Source organism: Ailuropoda melanoleuca, chromosome 2, assembly GCF_002007445.2.
Source record: "Ailuropoda melanoleuca isolate Jingjing chromosome 2, ASM200744v2, whole genome shotgun sequence".
NCBI lineage: Eukaryota > Metazoa > Chordata > Mammalia > Carnivora > Ursidae > Ailuropoda > Ailuropoda melanoleuca.
The window spans coordinates 112,575,534-112,600,942 of record NC_048219.1 but is presented as its reverse complement, the minus strand read 5'-3'; the positions used below and the strand labels follow the sequence as shown (position 1 = coordinate 112,600,942).

At 33.9% G+C, this 25,409-nt stretch overlaps 1 protein-coding gene across 1 annotated transcript in view; it reads left to right on the top strand.

The window, feature by feature from the left end:
* LRP1B (LDL receptor related protein 1B) overlaps positions 1-25,409 on the top strand; it is a 1,837,899-nt gene that overhangs the window by 1,620,779 nt on the left and 191,711 nt on the right. The window contains exons 60-65 of the mRNA XM_034642051.1: positions 6,446-6,634; positions 7,472-7,620; positions 13,741-13,834; positions 16,898-17,014; positions 17,141-17,260; positions 18,895-19,014. Coding sequence (XP_034497942.1) covers positions 6,446-6,634; positions 7,472-7,620; positions 13,741-13,834; positions 16,898-17,014; positions 17,141-17,260; positions 18,895-19,014 — 789 coding nt within the window. The remainder of the gene's footprint in view (positions 1-6,445; positions 6,635-7,471; positions 7,621-13,740; positions 13,835-16,897; positions 17,015-17,140; positions 17,261-18,894; positions 19,015-25,409) is intronic.

Genomic DNA, 25,409 nt, shown 5'->3' with positions numbered 1-25,409 from the left:
AAAAAGGACTCTGCAATCAATAACACTGAAAGGGATGCATAATTACTGACAAAGAATAAATGTCCTTTGCCCTGTAGTTATATAAAACACATTCTTTTTGATGGGGTGTTTGTAGCTATAGCTACTAGCGCAGCAGTCATTGTCTGGAAATTAGTATATTGGGGCCATTTTCCCACCCACTTTTCTCTGTAGCTCTTCCTAAACTAAAAATCATTCTCCACCCACTTACTGACCACTGCTTTGGATCTCCCACTTTTTTTGGCACTTAACCATTTTCTTCCGTCATCTCCTTTCATCCTGTGTTTATATTTTTTCTGCAGCCTTACTTTAATCTCCCCTCATTTTTCAATGCTAATTGTTTTTCTTTGTTTCGTTTCTTCCTTTTTTTGGTTTTCATGCTCTGCTCCATTGATTTATGCCCTAACTTCTCTACATAGCTTGGTGTATATTATTTTTCTAGAAGGATGTCAGGAGAAATGGTTAGTATCAAGGTCTCTCAAACTAAAGGATTACTAAGTATCTTGATCCTCTCTTCTGAAGACAGATGGTGTTTTAGTCAAGCTCAAATGTTTGCACCATACTGCCTAAGGAATGAGTGTCATTGATGGTATTTGATTAGGGATGAGATAAGTGAGATTTTAAAAAAATAAGAAATATTTACTGAATTGAGTTCTAGGTTATCCTGCCTTTTACTTCTTTGCCATGTTCTAAATGCTAGAGTGCAGACTTCTGTGGAATGCATCACCCAGGCTCTGTCATCTTCTGACTTCCAGTTGAGTTGTATCCATGGGATGGCCAGGAAATTAGATGGTGGATGAAGGAAGACGTTGGAATATTTATTTCCTTTCCCTCAGGCCCAACCACAGTGGTTTGGCATTGGCTGAGCTCCTCCGCTGAATGATCACTGCTCTTATTGTGTGGTTCCTTTCCCTTAGCTGTAGCTTTCACCAGGTTCTGATAACAGGCAAAGGAAAAAATAATCCATCATCAGTCCACTGACCATGCCCACACCTCCATAATAATTCATTTATTAAAATATTTTTAATTATCATTTAAAAATGTATTTTCTGTTTACTACAGGAAACCTGACTGACACAAAAGAGATTGGAAGAGATGAAAAACAATTTAAAAAGTTAGAATAATTTTGCAGTATTTCAGGTATAAAGGAATATGAACCTTTACTTAGGAAAATGGCACCAAGAATAAGACAATGGGAATCTTAAAATACATTAAAAAAGAAAAAGTTAACAAAATTTCAACTTTTGTTTGATATTCCTTGTTTACTTTAAATTTTTAGATTAAATTTCCAAACCTAATCAGTCATATAGTGACAACCATTTGGGTATTTTCTTCCAAACAATACACAAATTCTTTATACTCAAAAAAAGAAAAAAATAGTAATGTTCAAGTTACTCCGTAATTTTGATTTATCCATAATAATAATTACTGAATTGGTGGTTGTGTTCTATGAACTTTGTTTTACTTTAGAAAATATTGCTAAAGTTTTTATAGTAATTTTATAATAATAAATTACAGGGATCACTGCATATAAAGTAATATTTTAAAATCACGCTTAATTCTTAAAGAAAATCTTGGAAGAGATATAAGGAAAACGAGAGAGAGAGAGAGAGAGAGAGCACCTCTAGTGAAATTTCTATTTTAACCCACCAAAGTCATGCTGAGTCTGCCATTATCCCAATATTATATCTTACCCATAGCACCAATTACCACATTTTAACTCTATGAAAGATGGACACTGTGTAATTGGTACATTTTGTTAAGTATGTAAACTAGGTAAGTTGAAATACAAAATTAGAATGATATTATCCAGAAATACACTTGTTTAACATGATGAATGTTATAAAAAAATCAATAATCAAGAGTATTGTAATAGAATAACTCTGTGAGACAACGGTTAAGCCAAAAGCATATTCTGGATTGCCACCTTTTCTATTTGTCGTAATTACTAGGAATGTTAATAGGATAGCATCCAACTTGACTAAAAAGGAAAACCTCCACAAGGAGTATTTCTTTGATGTATTTTTTTGCCGAATACCAACTTCTTTATTCTGATAGATTTGGTCTATAAGATAAAAATTAGGAACCTAGTTCTTGAGTGAAATGCTGGAAATAGTAAAATAAATAATGCTGCTATCCAGAATAGAGACTTAACTGCAGAAAGCAGCTTTAAAATATATAATAAATACCTATTAAACTACAGCCCACACAATCGTTCTGTTTTTTCTTTTTTTTATGTCTTCTGAATACCTGTAAATGAAATGTGTCTTATTTTTCACATTTCTCTTTTAATTAAGGAAGTGCAGTCTTATATATGATAATCTATCATAATATTTTTCTCTTAAAAAGGATAGCTATTATTATTTTGAGAAAACATTGACTACTTTTTCCATAAACACAGTCGCATCTCAGTGAATTTGTTAAATGTTTTTCTCATGCCATCACATTCCATGTTTATGTTTATAGGAACTTTATTATTATGTACTTATTATGAATTATATATGAATATACATATATAGTTATATGTATAATAGATATAATACAAATGTATACATATGTAATATATGAATGCATGTATACATATAAACAGACATATTTACAAAGTAAAAATAAGAAAATAAATAGGGAGACAACCAAAAATAAGCAATTTTATTTTTCTCATTTTGAATCATGAAAGTTTCTTATACCAAAATATATGATGATTTGGCTCAGAACATCTCATTTAGGGGCGCCTGGCTGGCTCAGTCGTTAAGCGTCTGTCTTTGGCCCAGGGTATGATCCCAGAGTCATGGGATCGAGTCCCACATCAGGCTCCTCCGCTGGGAGCCTGCTTCTTCCTCTCCCACTCCCCCCTGCTTGTGTTCCTTCTCTCGCTGGCTGCCTCTCTCTCTGTCAAATAAATAAAAAAATCTTAAAAAAAAAAAAGAACATCTCATTTAGCCTCAATGTGGGCTGAATTCTTCATCCGTTGATGGAAAAGCAAACATGGCAGTCATTTATTTATACTTATCATTTAGCAGTTAATATATGGCTTTTTTTTTCACAGAAGCTTAAGCAAATAGTCAAATAATTTGTTGGAGAGGATTAAGTCCTCAAGAAAAAATAAGGTGTACTGCCGAGTTGTGAGCTAAACTCCTAGAAAGGCAATATAAAAAGATTTTGTTTGTTTTGCTTTCTTTTGTTTGGCTTGATTTTCATTGGCTTTGTTTGTGGTATTAAGTGAATTTTTCACCGTCTCTTAGAGAACAGATTGTTGGAACTACTATAATGTTAGATATGTGGGACTGGATTTCCCCTTGTTAACATAAGTTGGTGGTTTTACTTTGTTTTCCGTAGAAGAAATACTCTGGTGGTTGTATGTGATGGTGTTTGGAATTTAAACATGTTTGCCAAATGAGCACTCCTGGGAGGGGCTTATAAAGCTAAGAGTGACAGTCCAGTTCTTTACACCAATATCAAACAAGGGATTAAATCAAACAGATGGTCACTTTGGGCAAATGGACTAATTTTCTTCACCTTGACCTTTTCTACATTTTCTGTGCATTCAGCTTTGTGCCATCATTCTTCTAGAGTAAGAGTTCACCTTTCTGATCTCCATTAATTTATATTGATTATCTGATAGATATTTTTCTGGTGGGTAGTCACTACAAGCTTAGAGATAGCAAACTTGTCCAGTACTTAAATTGCCCCATGTCTGAAAATATAATGTAATTTCAGTCAAGTAATTAAATAAACTGACTTTCAGGGTGCCTGGGTGCCTCAGTCAGTTAAGTATCTGACTCTTGGTTTCATTTCAGGGAATGATCTCAGGGTCCTGGGATGGAGCCCACAGTCAGGCTCCATGCTCAGTGTGGAGTCTACTTGTCCCTCTCCCTCCCCTTCTGCCCCACTCACTTTCACATGGAGCATATGAAATCAGTCTTATTGCTTTATATACTTATATTATTTTGCTAAGGCTGCCATACAAAGCACCACAAGCTGGGTGGCTTAAACAAAAGTTTATTTTCTCACAACTATAGAGGCTGCAAGTCCAAGACCAAGGTGGTGGCAGGTGTGGTTTCTCCCGAGGCCTCTCTCCTTGGCTTGTAGATGGCTGTCTTCTTGCTATGTCTTCACATGACCTTTTCTCTGTATATGTACTTCCCTGGTGTCTCTGCTTCTCTCTTCTTATAAGGACACTGGTCATATTGGATTAGGACCCCACTCTTATCTGTCTCCAAATACAGTCATCATGGGGCTAGGGCTTCAGCATACAAATTTAGAAGAGGAGGAAACAATTCAGTCTGTAACAGTACTTTAGCCTATGAGGCTAAAGTATGATTATAATAATTATAATTATAATAAACATGCTTTCTTGAAAGCAGTGCTATTAAGTAAAATGGCAAAGAACTCAGCAACCAGAGTCTGATTTAGATTTAAATACCAGTACCTTCATTTACTAGTTTTTAATCCCGCTCTTTGGTCAAGATACTTACATTTTCTAGATCTGAGCTTTCTCATCTGTCCTCTACTATGCAATAGAATGATGCATATTCAATAAAATAAGGTGTATAAAGTAGATATCCTACTGCAGGGTTTCATAACCTCAGAACTATTAATATTTGGGCCTGATCATTCTTTGTTGTGAGCCAGAATTGCTTCCCCCCACCTATTGAAAATCACTGCCAACTTTCTGTTACCAGAATACTTAACAAATGTCAGCTATAAGTTACTTACTGAATAATTAAAAAGACTATGCAAAGTTAGAGATGTTAATAGGCAAATTCATACAATAACTCCACTTTTTGTGTATAAATTAATTGAATCTCTGGTGAACTGAGATTTTTTTTAAATGATGATTAACTTTTTGAATCCATATTTAATAATCTAACTATTTCTTTTGCATCTAAGGAAATCCGAATTGATCTTTCTTGGAGTTTTCAACTTTTTCTGCCAATTCATTTTATTTTGAAGATTTCCAAACATACGCATATGTTGAAAGACTGTTACAATCACCCATCACCAAGATTCACCTGGTTGTTAACATTTTGCTACATTTGTTTTATCTTTCTTGAATGAATTTATACAGCCAAAGAGGGAAAGTGCGAATAGTTTGTGTAATAACTCAGATATGATTCATTCTGGTACAGTATCCTCTTCATCTTTCTATCCAATTCCACTTGTCATTCTAGCAATAGGCTCCATGTCTATAGGAGTACACAGATAATTCAGTTTGAGTACTTGCCTCAAAAGTGTACACATATGGATATTTTTTTTGAATTTCACTTCCTTCATAGTCATAATATCTGTTCTGAGATGAATTTCTGGCTAGACCCTACAGTGATAGTAGTCAGTGGTTTAAAGTGTCACCTATTTGCTTTTATTTCTACTTTCTCTGTGTCATGGTAAATTCTCTGATCACATTTGACCCAGCTGAATAAAAATATCAAAATAGTTTGTCATTACTCCTGAATGAGGAACATGCCAAACATTAATTCTCAGTATTGAAAATCCAATTTATAAAAAAATACTTATTCCTGGACTTACAGTACATTTTTTTTCATTAATGAACAGTTTCTCAGAATTTCTAAAAGTGGATCTGGAAATAAATATGGAGAAACATTGTAATGCTCATGCAAATAAGGAATTTCCATTTTCTTTATTGATAGCTTTTAAAACTTTTTTGAAGAAAACTCTATCACATTTTAAAGTTACTTAACCTTAAATCACCAAAAAATTGATCATATCTCATGTGCCTGATAGGACCCTGGAATCTCTTGAATGAAAAATTCACATTTGTGATGCTCAATCTATTTATATTTAAACCTAGTCCTATAATGAAAATATAATTATGAAATAATTTTAACCTCCAACTAAACAGTTTTATGACTGTTAAATCTGCCTGATACATTGTTGTCTGTCACACTTATTTTCCTCCATCCCTATCCCAGCTCATCTTGCATTAAAAATACTCATAAAATCTCAGTGACTAAAATAGTTTATAGTGGCCTTATAGTCACTCTATCTCCAGGTAGATAACCATTTCGTCCTGGATATATAATTTAATCAATTTGGAAGTGGGAGAAAGCAGTCAGTGACCTGTAGATGTAAAGATTTAAGTTGGGAGCAACCGGATGGATATATATACTTTTTTTTTTTAATATTGGATGGTATTTGTTTCTGGTGAAACAGCCATTACTCGTGAGCAGGATTGCATTCATTTCTTCCCAGTGGTCGAATCAGGCAAACTCTGAGCAAAGTAAACTCCTGCGCCACATCCTGCATTCTCTTAACCGGTAATAAAGAACCTTGCTGGCCTGACAGGTTGTCACAGCAATTATTCATATGAAGTTCTGTAGCAGTTGTATCTGTCAGCCCATGTAGTATTGAATATTTTAACTGGCAGTCTTCCAAGACTGAACATTAATCTTACCATCTCCTATTACAGTCCCTAATCAAGATATTCCAGGGGTGATTGCACTAACATTGTTTGAAGACTACATCTACTGGACTGATGGGAAAACCAAGTCACTCAGCCGTGCCCATAAAACCTCTGGAGCAGACAGACTCTCACTGATTAACTCATGGCATGCCATCACAGATATCCAGGTGTATCATTCTTATAGACAACCCGATGGTAATTATTCTTTCCATGATTTCCATAAGCACATCAACATCTTTTAGTAACATTCCATTTTTGTTTCCTCCATGGTAAAGCGTAAATTTTTTTTGAGAAAGAGTACCAGCTTTCATTATTTAGCATAACTGTATAGGATGAATTCAGCTGATTTCAAGTATGTCTCTTAAGAAATATGATTAGAAGCTCAATAATAGTACAGAGAATTATTAATTTGTTGAAATATTAAGTTGAAATGACAGTAAATGTAGTTAGAGAAGTAGAGAATGCATTCTTGAAATTTTTTCCTTGCAACATAGTTATAGGATCCTTACTTTCTGGAATGCTGGGTGAAAGGAATTATATTTAAGTATCTCTGGGGCTCTAAAAATGAGAAACATATCAGGTTTTTTAAGCAAATGTCTAGTAGGAATTCTATCAGACCTTATGGAATAAAAGTTCAATTATTTTGCTTTAAACACTATCTGGCTTACAAAACAAAGCCACTACACTTTTAGTTGTAGATCATTGTTTCATTGTTTTATTTTGCATTTATATTTCTAAACATATGTATGTCTTCATCCAAAATGCTTCTAGTCTATATTTTTCTGATGGACAATTTTTTTTCTACTAAAATGTTTGTTTTTGTGGAACTACATCCTCAAAATTATTTATTGATAAAATGAATGCCATTGGGCAATTAATAGAATTTACAACAAAATACAATTATATTTATGACCTTGATGACTTCTTGATTACAAGGTTCTACAAGTTATGAAGTTTAAATGCCCTGTCTCTAATCCCATATTATATTTTGGCCTTGATTTTTCTGTTTTGCTGTTTTTTTCTCATCTGTAGTCTCCAAACATCTCTGTATGATAAATAACGGCGGTTGCAGTCATCTGTGCCTTTTAGCCCCTGGAAAGACTCATACCTGTGCGTGTCCCACAAACTTCTATCTTGCAGCTGACAATAGGACTTGCTTATCCAACTGCACAGCCAGTCAGGTGAGTGGAGGTCTAGAAATCATTTCATAAGATGTATCATCAAGCTGTTATAAAAATTTTGCCTGTATTTTGTTTATTGGCTTAAGCCATTTTGCAACATCATTTTTTTGTTGTTTAGCATAGCATGATGACCATTCCATACATCATATAGAGGGTCATAGAGTAAGGGAAAAACGATGTGTATCTTGAGAATGAGACCTTAGGAAATAGAAGATACAAATAGAGGCCAAAAAGAAAAACAAAAGCAACCCTGAAAGTGATACGGAAAAGATGAATTAGAGAAAAATAATTTTCTAGATTTTTTTATTGAAAAATTATATGATCTAAATAGTTTCCTTCTAAAACCACTTTTTCTTCAACAAGTAATTATCTCTAGTAAAGATAATAAAATGCATAATCAATAAAAATTAGTTACACTGACTTGATATTACTACTTTTGAATTTTGGATAATAGTCATATGACATTATAAGATTTGATTTTTTTATATTTGAGTCACTCTGTTATGTAGGATAAAATTGTCAAAGAAACTATGATTTATTTTGAAAATAACTAAAATTTGTTCTTAGAATTCTGTGTTTTGAATCTGCTGGTTTCCACTTCTAGCAGTGACTTCCTGGCAAAACACTGAATTCTTCTTTGAGTGTGAGTATTTTCAGAATGGAGCAGAGAATACTAGCTCACTCAGCTTCTCAAGTTTTCACTATGAGTATCACCATTAAGGTACAATGCAAAACCTCAAACTGCTTTGAGGTAGCCAGTATGTGTACTGGTTAAGGACACAGACTCTGAAGCCAGATTCACTGGGGCTATAACTCTGACTCTGCTAGAAATTGGCTGAATAATCTTGGGTTTGTTACTTACCCTTGTGATGCCTCAGTTTTCTCATCTTTTCAATGGAAATGCTAATATTTTCAGGCCATTCTTATGGAGATTAAATGGGAGAAGTTTCCGGCACATAGTAAGTGTTATTATTGCGCTCCTCCTGGAGTGCGACTAGAACAAACTTAAGGATACATGTGCAATTAGTGTGAGCTTCCATCGGTATTCTGATGTGTAATTGGAAGAACAGGCCACAGTTTCTTCTTTCTTTACAAACTGGATTGTTTTAATTATAACCCCCAAGTATTTGTGTAAACAAAATACATTATCTTTAGAGAACTAGAAATTTAAGTCACTATAAGAGGCCAAATAAGCAACCTAATTATTCCTAGAGAAAAAATTTAAGGGGAAATTCCAGGTTCTTAAAATTTTTTAAATATAATTCCTGTTAGTACTGTTTAGTTCAGACAAATTTCCAGTTTAAACTCGAGGTTATTCTGAAATAAACTCGGTCCCTTGCAGGGGGGTGTAGGGGGTGGGGTCCAAGAGTCCCTGTGCTGGTGCCTAACACTGTGGTCTTAGGTGACTTAGTAGAAATGATGATGCCTGCCTAAGCCACTTACAGTGTGGAGAGCCTCAGTAGACAACCAGAAATAGAGCAAAGCCAAAGACTGCTTGACACACAGATGAACATTTCAAAACATCAGCCTTCCTGTAATCATAAAGGGAATAAAACATTTCAAATTATTATATAAGAAAACCTATGATTATGTTTATTCAATGCCAAAAAAAATCAGATCGATTAGATGAATATGTAAATCAAACCCAGAAAAATATTATTCATATAATTAAACTGTCTCCCAATTTGGTATCATTGATGATATGATTAAAATATATATAACTTTTAAATAGCCCAATAGTGTTTTTACATGATTTTTTTTTAATTTAAAAAATTCAACAATAGCGAGACAGAACACTAACAATAACAGCACAAATTGTGGATCAGATATCTTTGTTGTCAGCAATACTTCCTGAAAAAAAGTGTTATCACTTCATTTGTTTCATTTTTATGAAAAAGTTAATGAAGAACAGTTAATGCAATCCATTAGTGGTTATCCCAGTAAGGCTTAGGGTTTATGCAGCCATTTACTGCTGATTTTTTTTTCCTGATGTAGTCAGAGAAAAAACCTATCTACTCTACACTTCTTGGAGAAAAGTCAGTTCGTAGAAACACAATTTTCAGTGAGGTTTGAAATTGAAATGAAGCAAATAATCCAAGTATTTCAGAATCATACTATTTAGCATTCTGATAAAAATGTTACATTTTAAATTTATCTTACTACAGGATTTTTTTATTTTTTAACATCTTATGAGTGCAACCAAAGATATATCCCCTGAATAGCATTGATTTTTAGAAAAATAACATAGGCAAATCACACCAGTAAGAATTCTACTAGAATTGAAAATGAACATGAATATCTGGTAAAAATCAAGATTAAATCCAATTATTATAGCACTTACTACTTCAAATATTAAATTTAAATCATTTTTATTTTCCAATAAAAAGTAAATTTAAAAATAGCCTTACATAGTCTTTAAATGGAGACTTTTTCTATCGCAAGTAAACCTCACTTGTGTATGCAGGATTTGCATTTTACATTTGTATCCTTTTTAATAGACATGTATTTAGTAGTTTCTTTATAGCTTCTTCTTGGGGGTGATAATTGCAGTTTGCAATTTATTTTATGAAGATATTAGTCTTGGAGAACATTTACCATGAAGAATGCTTTATATTTATATTTATCATTTATCTTTTTTAAGTTACTGTATTTCAGTATGAAAAAAATGAAGCCCAGACACAAAATAGAAGAAATTTTCCTTTGAGAGTAATGAATAAAATGTTGATTAGCATAAAAAGTAACATAATAAGTATATTTTACCCTGGCCTTCTCTTAGCTCAAAACCTTTTTATGTTCTTATTAAAAATGAAATGGCAAGCATAATCGTCCTGTCATATACAATTCCAACAGTTGGTGTTTATTTAAATCAGGCATATGTAGTGAGTTTTAAAATATGTATTTTAGATATTTTTCAAATCTTGATTGGGAAGGCTTTGAATATACTCAGGAGACATGAAATCCTCTTGCTAATGTACTTTGATATACTGTAATGACTGGAAATGTTTAATGTTCAGGGCAATTGCTCTCAGAGTTAGCCTTATATCCCCAGACAGTCACTATCTATAAAGGTAATATTTTCCTGTGGTAATTTATAAAAACCACCACAGATGACATGACCACAGGCTAAGCAAGTAGGGGAAAATCAGTGGAACAGTCAGATCTTCCCTTGGATTCACAGTGCTCTATTCCCTCCCATATTGATCCTGGGGGGGAAAAAAAAACAAAAACCTCTCACTGTTATTTAGAAAATAATGTAGATCTGCCTTGAATCAACTTCATGGTATCCAGAGAGATTCAGCAAAAGCTGGCATCAAATTTTCTCTTACTTAAAGAAAAGTAAGAGTACTTTAAATGAACACATCTTTAGCTTGCTAATCCATGTCATTAGACAAAATTGAACCTAGACTGTATTTTTCTATGTTATCGATCTGTCTGGCATATAGCACGTTAAGTAAATGTCACCTTGCTTTCAGGTCACTCACATGGGAATTACAACAGAAACGGTTCAAAAAGAAAATTAATGGGGGCGCCTGGGTGGCACAGCAGTTGGGCATCTGCCTTTGGCTCAGGGTGTGATCCTGGCGTTACGGGATCGAGCCCCACATCAGGCTCCTTTGCTATGAGCCTGCTTCTTCCTCTCCCATCCCCCTGCTTGTGCTCCCGCTCTCACTGGCTGTCTCTATCTCTGTCAGATAAATAAATAAAAATCTTTAAAAAAAAAGAACATTAATGAATTTTAGAAAATTATCAAACATTTTCAATTCTAGATGAATTTTGTGATATATGCTTTTCACTGAATTTCTGTTGAAATAAAGAAGAAAACAATGTGATAGTGTTAGAAGAAATTTACTAAATTTTATTGCTTGGCTTTAATATTTTAAAGTAAATTTTTAATGGCAACTATTTTAGATGTATATACTCTCTATGTGTAAAGTGTGATTTTCTTTAGTTTCTTTTATTTTATAGATAATAAGCTTAAAACTGAAAAGGGTTGGTTTGTGGTCCAGGATCACTAAGGAGTAGATGTACTGAGTTTTCTTGGACTCTGTACATTTGGCCAATAGTGAAGTTTAGTAGGAACAATAATTCTGTGCTCTGTTTCAGGAGAAGAATTTGAATTTAGATCACCTTTCTTATAAAAAAATCCAGTAATAACCTTCTGAAATATTTTTCTAGCAACATGTTACATGTGTGCTAAATAGCTTATAAGTAAATACTACCATATAACATTTTCAACTAGCTTCTCTGTTATTAATCTTCTATTTGATGGTTTATTTCAAAAGAAAGGAGTTAAAAAAACTTCTTACTTCTGTAATAAATACAATTTCTCTTCTTACAATTTTTAGCTATTTTAAATGGAAAGGATGATAGAACAAATAAAACACATTAATAGGGGTGTCTGGGTGGCTCAGTTGGTTAAACTTCCAACTCTTGGTTTAGGCTCAGGTCATGATCTCAGCATCCTGGGATCAAGCCCCACAATGGGCTCTCCACTCAGTGGGGAGTCTGGTTCTCTGCCTCTCTCCCTCTTCCTCTCCCCCTCCCCCACTTGTGCTCAGGCTCTCTTTCTAAAATAAATAAATAAATCTTTGAAAATAAAACCACTAATAAATATGTCAGTGAATAGGGTTTTTTTTTTAATAATCTTAAGAATAAGTTTTATTACAGTGGTTTTCTTTAGTGTTTTATTTAAAAATATATAATATTCAAAAAAATATTAAGCAAAAAAATCTGTTGCAGCCTTATTTTCTTACCACTTTTTGATATGTAAATGTTCATTTTAAATTAGAGGTACCTATTATTTGCTAGGTTCTTTGCCAGGCATTGTAGGGGAGGATGTAGTATAGGGTGGTAAGTCATTGACCAAGATAGTCTTAACACTCCTCAGCTTGACTAAACTTCAGACAGTTTCTTCCTGACTGTAGGTCCCTGAGTCCCTTTTCTTAGAGAATTTACTTGAGAAAACTTGCAATTGCGAATTATTTCTCCACCCCTTTGAGATGTAAATTTTCTCCCATCCTCTTGCCAGTTTTATAGCCTAGGAATATCTTCCTCAAGGACTGGGAACCATCCCCTAGAGATTTAGTCATCAAGAAAGATGATCCATGCCTGTCTCAGTCTCTATGGGATGGTAGGAGCCCAGCTTTGATAAGTATCACCTAGCAAATACAGACAGCCCAATCATGTTGAACAACATCCTCCATACTTTTCCGTTAGTTTACCCCTGAGCCTAAACCCACTCCCTGCCTTTTTTTTCAGTGGAGTTCAGTTCGTTCTCTCTCTCCTATTGCAATGGTTTTAAATAAAGTCTTCTTTGCCTGTTTAACTATCAAGTGCAATTTTTGTACCTGTTTTCTAGTTATGACAATTTATCTTCTTTATCCTCAAAGATCATGTATATTTATTAGAAATTCTGAAAACTGAAAATAACTGTACCGGTTTTAACTGCTTTAAAGAAATATTCTTAAAATTTATTTGGACAGATATTCATTATGGCTAAAGGCAGTATGTTCAGAAAGTTCCATGGAATAATAGCATAACAGTGCCAGAAAGGATCATCCAGATTATCTTTAACTCCTCATTTGGTGGCTAAGGAATAGAGACAGAGAGACGTTAATCAAATTGTCCAAGATTCCTAAGAAAATGCAATTCAATTAACTTAATTCAACTTAACTAAATTAATTCAACTTTTCAATTAATCCAGGATAACTTTTTCCTGATATTTCTGGTGATTTTTAGTCCTTTTCAGCATTTGGCAAGCTTTCTGTAAAGGCTCAGATAATAAATATTTTAAATTTTCTGGCCACATGGTCTCAGTAGCAACTACATAACTCTGTTGTTGTGGTGCAAGAGCAGCCATAGATCATATGTAAATGGATAGGCTTGTCTGTGCTCCAGAATTCCAGGAGGTTTTCCCGAACAATGTGCTTTCCTGGCAGATCATTTTGCTGCTTGTTGTGCATGTATTCCCCACTGTGGAATGCTCTAAGACCACTATAGTTCACATCTGCAGCAAGAGAGTAGGCTAGGCTGCTCTGCCCTGGTGAGTTTTTAAATATCCATTTTATATTGGGGTAGGGTTCTTCAACCCTTTTTCCTATCTTTTTTTCTTTTTTCAAGTTTCGGTGCAAAACTGATAAATGTATTCCATTCTGGTGGAAATGTGACACTGTGGATGACTGTGGCGATGGATCTGATGAACCAGATGACTGTCGTGAGTACACTGGTGAATGTGGGAATTTAGAATTTAGAGCTTCTTAAATCCCAGACCTCGAAAACTGAAGTGAGACCTGAAGTATTATCTTCTGATACTTTTACAAAATCATTAAAAATACAACAAAAATTGTTACATCGTCTTGAGTATGTCTCTTTAACTATTACATTTAGAATGAGATCATCAGCAATTTGTGTTAGCGTTTGTTTTAAATGTTCTTGCTTGCAGAAAAATTACACTTCTCATGTAATAGGGACATGTATAAGTAACATTCAACATGATTTTGACTGGTTATATCATCAAATTAGAAGCAAAAATGGGCAAGTTTGCAGAATGCCAATCAATAACTAAAATCTTACCTTTAAAGGATTAATCTTTGTCAGTATTAAAATTCTGAACATTCCTTAAAAGTGAGATTTTTCCAATATAAGTCATTAGTTTGTTCTACTAATCATTTAGTATTCTCTTAGGTATAGCCTTAAAATAACTACCAATTATACTTTGACTCAAGCTGTGATTGGCATGGTTAGGTGCCAGATACATACATACACACAGATATGTATATAATATGCATGGATATATGTATGTATATGACATATGTATATGTACATATATGTGTACATACATTTAGCTATCCTTGGTAGCTTTGGTTGTAATGAACAATCAGTAAACTTATTCTTGATAGTCTTTTATAGTTCACTTCACAGGTCACTCCAATACTGTCCTGTCAAGTTGAAGATGCTTATAGTCAATCATGATAATTTCCTCAAATCTCAGTGGATAGTTGCCGTGATTTGGCCTTGACAATTGAGTTCAAGATCCTTAGGCTTGCACTAAAGAAAAACTAAGTAAAAGCTAGTTACTTTCTGCTGTAGAACTTTCTACCACATAATTACAAAACTGTTCTAAACTTAGGGTCTTTAGATAGTTACTTAGATGAGATGTATTTCATCTCTCTGGTCACTACCAAGTGTATAAAACATTTGAAGTTGTTTCACATAGTTCATTTATACCTTTGATAGCAGGTAATAATATATTCAAGGAAAAAGGAAAACAGTTATGCAAGTCATTGTTTTTCTAATATCCTTTTTATGTTTTTGAAAGGTCTATTGTTCTTTGATTTTTTTTAGTAGAGTTTTTGCTTTCACTGTGATAGACAATGTATATAAGTAGTTTCTGTATGAAGTAAGTATACTATTATGCCTGAATTATATTTGAATTAAAAGGACTATCAAAGGAACAAGAAATTGTATTGGTGACCAACTGAGATTTACTCATTAAAAGAAAGTTCCTGGTTTCCCTGCAATAAAGTAAACTTTCAACAATATAATAAATAACATAAATACAACTTATTGTGTAATTTGTAGAAATAAAGAAGAATGAATATGTTAAATGAATCCTCATATTAAGATGACTTTTCCTGCTCAGATTCATTAAAGTGTTCTCTGAGGAAATACCACCATAATGACTACAGACAGTCAGTGGCTCCCAATTCTTTCCCTTCTAAACTATCTGCAGCTCCTGAGCTCTAACTTTAATCTTGACTGGAGTATCATGCTGTAACCATACTAATATAAAGAGTTAACCAAAGATTTTCATCTTTACACAATTTCAAACTATATGGTGAACAAATATAACCTTAATATCTTTTAAGGGGAAGCAAAGAGACATCTGGTATCTAAGAGTCTCTGTATCATCTTTATCCTGGTTAAATACCAATACTACATGTTTTTATTGGTGACATTATCTCTGTGATCTTTTCAACCAGTTAACAGCACTGAATATCTATAAGCATGAAGCTTTATTTTGAGAGTTATGGTGAGGTGGAAAGTGATGTACATGAGTCTGCAGAGTGTTTAGAATTCATTTTTGTGTAGCTGCATCATCAAAATTTGCAGGGACTAAGTCACTGACCATCCTTATAATTTCATCTAAAAAGGCAGGAAAGCTTAAACCCAGTTTCACATACTTGCAAACTTCAATAATGTTCTTTAAACAAATGTGGTTAAGAGTGACACATCATTAATTCTCTGCCATCCTGCTCTAATTGCATTTCCTATGATGTTCTAGTACACCAAGGATGGTTCTAGAGATATATTTAAAGGTCAGATAGGCTTCCCATGTAGTTTCCAGGCATTGAAACTCCTCTGATAGTTAGAACTCCTCTAATGGGAAGGTTGTTTTGGTAGCAAAGGAACATTCAAAGAAAACCATATATGAAGCAAAATGAAATAGAGGAAATGCACACAGTTAAAATGTGAGAAATTAAGTATTATACAGTTTCAACACTTAGGTGGTTAACTAACAAATGTTATAGACTGAAGTTAAATGACTTTCAACATTTTAGAACTCGCTTCTATGGAAGTCGAGCATATATTGGGTTATATTTTTTTATGTTAAGAAAATTTTTACTTAATATTATAAATATAAAATCAATTTCCCAAAGGAAGTTTAACATATCATTTATTAATATTTGGTTGACTTCACTGAACTACATACATTAGGATCATTAGTCAAAAAGTGTTTTATTACAAGCAACATATTTTATGAGAAGACTCAGAGTCAGATCTAGGTCTAATTTCCATATCTGGCACTTGAAACTTGTACATTCTTGGGTGAGTTATTAATATCCTTGAGACCTATTTTCCTCATTTATAAAATGGTTATGGTGATATTGAGGTGAGAAGGTTATGATGTGATTCAGTTAGTAGCTCTATGTGAAAGGGTCTCACCCAGTGTCTGATAGAGAGCAGATATTCAACAGATCCTACTTTATTATGATGATTATTGTTGTTATTTCATACATCAAAAATATGGCAAACATGCATTATCATCTGGGATTTCTTACTGTTAATTTGTGAAATGTAATCTGAATTGCTCATAACCTGGTTGTACTATCCATCTGAATCCAGTAGCTCTCTACGTATAAGTCATTCACGTTGTACTCTAGGATACGTTTAATATAGTGAAATAATAAATATCTAAGATGTCAAAAAAAGCTCTATTTAAGAGGTCATAAGCGAAGCTTGGCATTCAATGATACCAGTGTGTTTTCTCCCCTAGCTGAATTTAAATGTCAGCCAGGCAGGTTTCAGTGTGGCACCGGGCTCTGTGCTCTGCCTGCTTTCATCTGTGATGGAGAGAATGACTGTGGAGACAATTCTGATGAACTCAACTGTGGTAGGTGATTAAATTCTTAACCGAGGAACATAAATCTCATTCTTACCTGATTTTGTCTGCACCAATTTAAATGCAGACACAGCTTTCAGCACCGATTTTGTTGTCGTTCTTCTTTCCTTCTTTTAGACACCCATGTCTGCCTGTCAGGTCAGTTCAAGTGTACAAAGAACCAAAAATGTATTCCGGTAAACCTCAGATGTAATGGACAAGATGACTGTGGGGATGAGGAAGATGAAAGGGATTGTCGTAAGTTGCCTCAGAATGTTCCATCTTGTCTTACTTCTGAGTCTCAACTGACATTGGTCTAAAATTTTTTAGTGTGGAAAAATGTAACAGCAATTATGGACATATACTTCCAAATTGGTACCTCTGGGGATGGGTTACTTAAGAAGCTCCCTATAAAGGATATAGAGAAAATTAAAACATGGGTGGTCTCTAATTAAATACCTACCTGAAGATTATGGCAAACATGAAAGAAACAGCATGTGCATTCATTCACATCATCCTTAAGAGAAGCAGCAAAGCCAACATTACAGGTGACTATGGTGGTTTATTCATAAACTGATTTTTTTTTTTTTGCCCACATTAAGCAGCTACGGATAATTTTCTTCTTTTTTTATTTTTTTAAAAGATTTTATTTATTTATTTGACAGAGATAGAGACAGCCAGCGAGAGAGGGAACACAAGCAGGGGGAGTGGGAGAGGAAGAAGCAGGCTCATAGCGGAGGAGCCTGATGTGGGGCTCGATCACATAACGCCGGGATCACGCCCTGAGCCGAAGGCAGACGCTTAACCACTGTGCCACCCAGGCGCCCCCGGATAATTTTCTTCTATTGATTAATTAGTTACTTGAAATCGACTCCATTAACTAGAGATTGCTTTTCCCCCCATAAAATGCATGTCGAATGTATGATGAGAAGATCTGAGCAAAATAACTTATCAAAATTATTTGTTGAAAACTAAATAACACTCTAATGTAACTTTGCAAGCTACTTCAAAGAACAAAAGTAAAATAGCTTCTACTCTTTTCACTTCTTATCCATCCCCCACCAAAAATCAAACTAGATTAAATGGAAGGCAAAACAGTTTCCATCATATACATATATGCACATAGGCAGACAGGCAAGCGCGCATGCACACACACACACACAAACACAAACACACAGAATCTGAACAACAAAGTACCTGTCAGGTTGCAGGGTTTCAACAGAACTGCTGTCAACATTTCTGTCTTGCTGAAGTTTTATTTTATTCCCCTAAAACTTTTATCAGTAAATAATGTGCAGTCACCCAGCAATTTGATTAAGATGGTGCATTCAGAGTAAAGTCAGTACCAGTTCTTTATGGTTAGTCATTCTGGGAGCTGATCCATTAAGCTGACTAGGATTTGTGATGCAGTTTACAGTCTAAGTCAGATATTCACCCCTTCCCTCAAAAACTCAACACGACTAGAGATTTTGAGAAGTTTGATGCTTTTTATTTCCTTACGAATATCTTCTGATTTTATTCTTTTTCTATTTATAGAAATGCATATGTATAAATTCTTACATTTATTTGGTAAAATTATCCTGAAAGATTCTGAATTATTTATTTTCAAAATTAATGTCAAAATATAGCTAATTAAGATGAGCTTGTTTTGAGAACTCTGATTTTTATCAAATGTATCATTGTAGGAATATGTTTTATTTATTTCTACCGAAAAGGATATTTGGAATATATATAATAGATAATGAAAGTTAGAACCCTTCACCTTCAGAGCCTTATTAATTAAAAGATAATACATTTCCAGTTGACTATCTTAAGCATTTGTTTAATTGTTTTTTAGATAAAATGTCTGTTCTTGTTCAAAGCTACATTCTAATAGATGTTTTCCTCTTAAGCTGAAAACAGCTGTTCTCCAGACTATTTCCAGTGTAAAACTACTAAACATTGCATTTCCAAGCTGTGGGTTTGTGACGAGGATCCGGACTGTGCAGACGCATCAGATGAGGCCAACTGTGGTGAGTGATTTGTGACCCTGGATTGTACCTATTGCATTTGTGTCATCACCTGACATAGTCACAGTGAAAGGAATTTGAACACAATTCTGATGAAACTAAGGTCTCACGTGAGGAAGTTTTGTCTCTGCATTCACAGAGTCGTAGCAACCTCAGATTAGCTATTTTATAAAAAAAAAAAAATCTCAGGTCAACTATTTTTATCCATAGAAGGGTAAGGCAGGAGAGTAATGTCACTGAAAATGACTCAAAATTATTTCTAAAAAGATGAATCTAAAAGGTAGGCTAACCTGTCACTTCTTGTATTAGAGTGTGCACATAGTAATAGTATTTAATGAATAGAAACAATGAGACATTATCTTTGTATTGTTCCAAACTTTATTTATTTTTTTTGCTTAAATACGTATGATTTTCCATTCATTCAATGACTACTGCTTATTCTTAAACATGGTGAAAGGAAGGGAAAAGATAATAAAAGTATCTGTTCTGTTTTAATAGATGACAATGATCACCTAAGTTAGCATTTGTTTCTGAAACATTTATCTTTTCACTTAAAATCAATACTTTTTTCAGGAATTATTCCTTAATAAATATTGCAGAAAATTAGAACATATTAGCTTTGTTTGATGCGTTTCATTCTATCTTGAAAATGTCAACAGGAAGAAATGAAGAGTAGTTGTCACGTGTAATTCATTTTATCAACATTTGTTAAGCACTAATAGGGGGAATTTTGTAGGTGAATGCACCAAACTTGGCATTGTTAGGGAAGAAAAATATTTAATTAATATTTAATCTAATATTGTTAGGGAAGAAAAATATAGATTAAGAAAAGCAAAGTTTGGGGCGCCTGGGTGGCTAAGTCAGATAAGTGTCCAACTCTTGATTTCAGCTCAGGTCATCATCTCAGGGTTGTGAGATGGAGCACCATGTCAGGCTCCGCACTGGGCATGGAGCCTGCTTGGAATTCTCTCTCTGCTACTCCCTCAGCCCCTCCCCCACCTTCTAAAAACAAAAGAAAGAAAGAAAGAAAGAAAAAGTTTATTCAAACTGAATATAGGACTTCCAGGTTTCATAGACAAAATTGTGTTAAATGCATATGCTATATTCCACATTGCTCTTAGTTAGCTCTTCTGAGAAAAAAGGAAATAATGGAAAACCTTTATGTTCTCTAAAATTCCATTTATACTGAACAATATTCATGAGCTATATGTGTAATAATTGATATTAATATGTCTTTAAGTGTTTTTTCCTAGTACTGTCTTCCATATGACTATGTCTTCAGAACATGCAAGCAAAACAGTTTATCATGGCATCATGAAACCCCATTCATCATTTTGTAAAATTGGTACTATAATCAATTCACAAAACCTCAAAGTACAGTCATCACTGATTTGTTTGTAACAATTATTAAGAACTTTTCTAGACTAGTTTATATTACTGGCAAGTTTGCTCTGTTGTCTTTAGTATTTTTTGTTTACCAAAGCAAAAATGGAATAATGACTTACGTTAGCTATGTGAATATTTTTTCTGGACTATCTATAATTTGTTCTTTACTTTGATGTGATTTAACTGTTGTGGTAGATTATATTATTCAAACTGATTATTATCAGTAATTATAGTAACAATAATTCCTAATACTTATTTGGTATTTGCCATATGGCCCAGAAAATGTGTTAAAGGCTTTATATTCATTATCTCATGTAATCTCTTTACTATCCTTATTTTATTAATGAGGTAAAAGTGTTCCAAGGAGGTTATACAGCTTGCCCAAACTTTCATGGCTAGCAGGTGGTAGAACTGGGACTTGAATCCAGGGTTATTTCACACTAAAGCATTTACTCTGTGAACATAGTGCAAAGCCACCTCATTCTTGGGGAAAAAAAAGATTTTATTTATTTATCTGAGAGAAGGAGAGAGAGAGCATTCACATGTGCACACTCACGTGCACCAGTGAGGGGGATTTTGGGGGAGGGGAAAGCAGAGGGGTGGGAGAGGGACAAACAGACTCTGTGCCCAGTGCAGAGCCCCATGCGGGGCTAAATCCCAGAACCCCAAGATCATGACCCCAGCTGAAACCATGAGTCAGACACTTAACTGACTGAGCCACCCAAGGTGCCCCTAAAGCCACTTCATTATTTATCTGTAAAGAGAAAAATATTTAAATGTTTGCTGTTATAAAGTTATATAGAGTTCTTCCAGCCACAGTCACTGTTGTTAAGTTCCTGACCAGTATACAAACACTTACATACATACATAAATACATACAGTAAGAGGGAGAGAAGAAGCAGGAAGGTTGCATCTGATTTGCCTTAGACCCACTATAAAACTGTATTGTGGGCAGGCACTAATTTAATTTTCAAAAAAAAATTTTTAAGAGATTTTATTTATGTATTTATTTATTTGTGTTTATTTATTTATTTACTTATCTAGAGTGAGGGAGACAGCCCAGGGGGAGGGGGAAGGCAGAGGGAGAGGGAGAATCCCAAGCAGACTCTGCATGAAGCCTAATCCATCCGCACTAAACACGGAGCCTTATCCGGGCTCTGTCCTCTGGCCCTCAGATCATGACCTAAGGCGAAATCGAGAGTCAAACACTTAACGAAATGAGTCATTCAGGCACCCCAATTAAAAAAAAAAGTCTACATTACTCTTTAGTGTAGCATTTCTCAATATTTATTCTTGATGGGCTAAAAATCTACCCCATTCCCCTTTCTTCTGTCTTCAATAATGTAGAAGTGCTTTGTGTTTTTACTAAGTCTGTTAACACCTTTGTGGGATAGTTCACCTTTTGATACTTCCATTGAGGGGGAAAAAACAAAAAAAACAACCAAATACTTCTTGAAGATTAACCCTATCAAACTAAGGCCTATTATTTGAATCTGAGTTATACGTGTCTTCGTGGGAACAGACCTTGCCTAGAATAGGAGGCAAATTTCACTATTTCTCATGTTGAGTGTCCTCGGGGCCTTGCAAAATGTGGANCCAAACACTTCTTGAAGATTAACCCTATCAAACTAAGGCCTTATTATTTGAATCTGAGTTATACGTGTCTTCGTGGGAACAGACCTTGCCTAGAATAGGAGGCAAATTTCACTATTTCTCATGTTGAGTGTCCTCGGGGCCTTGCAAAATGTGGAGTAGATTTGCAGAAACTGCTATTGAGTAACGCCCTATTCTCTACTACACGACCTCAATATGTGACTCATTTTCATTGTAGTTGCCATATACTTCTATACTTCTATACTTAGTCCACTGCTAAATTTAGGGGCAGATTTGTTGTACTCTTGGAATTCACTTACTCTTACATCTTATTTCTCAGCAGCAATTTATCTACAATTTTAGATCTAATTGGCTTCTGTCAATTCTAAAGATCTAAAATTGTAACTTGTTCTACCTTGACATATCCTAAATGAAACATTTTTTTTTCTTTTTGCTTTAAATTGTATAAATAATACCAGTGTAGGGGACAGGGGTCACTGAAACACTATGGAAAAACTCAACAAAATAGAGCACAATAACTTGCAAGCAAACAAAACAACATGTAGTACAGGGGATTAAAATACACTTTAATGTGTAAATATTTTTTAAATTATTTAACTATTATATTTACTGGAATACTTTATTGAATTCTGTCCAGTGTAATTCTTGAGTTCTTGCAGTTCTTGCAGATTTAACAACTAACATTCAATATGTGTAAAAATTTTATGTTAATCTAGAATTTAAGGAGGCCTTGAAACCACTTTGAATAGATGTAAATTAAATACAGTTTAGGACTCTTTCTCCAATAGTTTAGTTTTGGTGAGAGTGGATACAAATTTTAAAATTAAATTACGTATTTTCCCATCCTATTACACATTTTTTAGATGCCTAATTTATGAGTCTGTAAAAACTGCATTTGGCACATTTGGATTTAAATTCATAAATATTTTAAAANCTTACTCTTACATCTTATTTCTCAGCAGCAATTTATCTACAATTTTATATCTAATTGGCTTCTGTCAATTCTAAAGATCTAAAATTGTAACTTGTTCTACCTTGACATATCCTAAATGAAACATTTTTTTTTCTTTTTGCTTTAAATTGTATAAATAATACCAGTGTAGGGGACAGGGGTCACTGAAACACTATGGAAAAACTCAACAAAATAGAGCACAATAACTTGCAAGCAAACAAAACAACATGTAGTACAGGGGATTAAAATACACTTTAATGTGTAAATATTTTTTAAATTATTTAACTATTATATTTACTGGAATACTTTATTGAATTCTGTCCAGTGTAATTCTTGAGTTCTTGCAGTTCTTGCAGATTTAACAACTAACATTCAATATGTGTAAAAATTTTATGTTAATCTAGAATTTAAGGAGGCCTTGAAACCACTTTGAATAGATGTAAATTAAATATAGTTTAGGACTCTTTCTCCAATAGTTTAGTTTTGGTGAGAGTGGATACAAATTTTAAAATTAAATTACATATTTTCCCATCCTATTACACATTTTTGAGATGCCTAATTTATGAGTCTGTAAAAACTGCATTTGGCACATTTGGATTTAAATTCATAAATATTTTAAAAACATCTTTTAGCTCTATTTCTGTGCAAGTAAAGATTTAAATCTATGCTATACTCATATAGTTATGGCAAGATAGGTTCAACTTTGTTTTGTGAGTTGTTAATAGTTGTTATAAAATTACTTCTTTTTTCTTGAAGGTGTTTACTCTTTCTTTACTATATTCCCAGAGGAAAATAAGCTTTATAAAATGTAGGTCTATACTGTTTATTAAATCATAGGTGTTGACTCTTCTCAGAAGGCGATTCCACTACTTATCACAATGTTGGACAAAAACCAGATTTGAACTCCTGATCAATATATATGCAATACCTCAATTGTAGTAGCTCCAGGNTGATCAATATATATGCAATACCTCAATTGTAGTAGCTCCAGGATTTTCACTCCAGGTTTCAATTTCAAGCTTTCTTCAACTTCTGCCTGCCATTTTTCTATTTTAAGAAGGAAATGCAGATTTGGGATGTGACAAATCTGTACTAGATTCTTGCTTCTACTTTGTAATCAGATTTGAAACTTTTCTATAATTTGACTCTGCCCCCAGTTTACAGTTTACATTCTCTGTTTCCTAGATGTCTATGTCACAGTCTTTTCAGTCAGTAGTTCTTCCTGGGCTTTCCTGGTCAGGTCCATACTCACATCACAGCTCTTGAGAATCCACTGTCTGTTCTGCTATATTGCTCTTTCCTGTGGCCATGTTTCCTGCTTTCTTCTCTGGCAACCCTCCACCTTATCTAGAATTCTTGGTTCAGCATCATTTGCTGCCTTTGAGCAGTCTTGGTTTATAACCTGCTGCTTGGATAATTATCTCAAAATAGGGTGCTAGCTACAATCACACCAGCTAGAGCTTGAGAGGAGCTTGAGTCTACTACAGTAGCTTTCTACTTTCTGCAGCCTGGTTTTCCAACATGATACTGAACACGTTCAAACTAAAAGAAGTGATCAAGGTGTGCTTTATTTTCCCCTAAATCTCTGATGAAGAAATTTGAATTGGTCTACCTAATCTATAAGAATATAAGAAACAGATGTTTTAGAGTTAAAGCGCGTGCATATATAATTATAAAATTCTCCCATCATACCGACTTGTACAGGAAGTTATACAGTAAGCAATATACCATTTTTAATAGATTTTAACATTTGGCCTAAGGTATCTCTTTTAAAACATTCAGACCCCTATAATGACATATAAAGCCCACCTCTATCCTTTCCCCTTCCCTTCTTCTGAAGTGGTTGTGTATCATTCTCATACTTTTTTTTTTACTTGTACTGTATTTGTATATATTCATTAATATATGCATAATAGTTAATAGTGTCTTAAAAGTTTACAAAAATAGTATTGTCTTTTTAATATTAAATTGAAGCTTGGCATTTTCTAGTATTCTAGTGTATTAATGTGAATAACACATTTTCATACTGAAGGTTATTTTTACATGTTACAATTATTACATATTCATTGACAAATAAAGCACAAAACATTTCATCCAATCTGAGCTATAGACACCATGAAGTCTCAGTTCCCTGCTCAGGTGCTGTAATTGTCAACTTGCATGAAAGTTTATTTAAAGCTGTTGTGACAATATTCAGAGGCAGGAATNGTCAGAGGCAGGAATCTGTTAACCATGCAGTCAATATTAGACAAAATTATACATAGAATGGAGGGCCTGGAATAAGCCTGAACAGAGAAGCTCTGCTATTGATGGCTGTAACGACAGTAGAATAATTCATGATATTTGAAGTTAGTTATTTTCAAAATATTTATTTACTTGCACTTAGAATAGCATTTAGCAAATGTTAGTTCCCTGATTTCAAGACAATCCACGGGGGAAAGTTCTG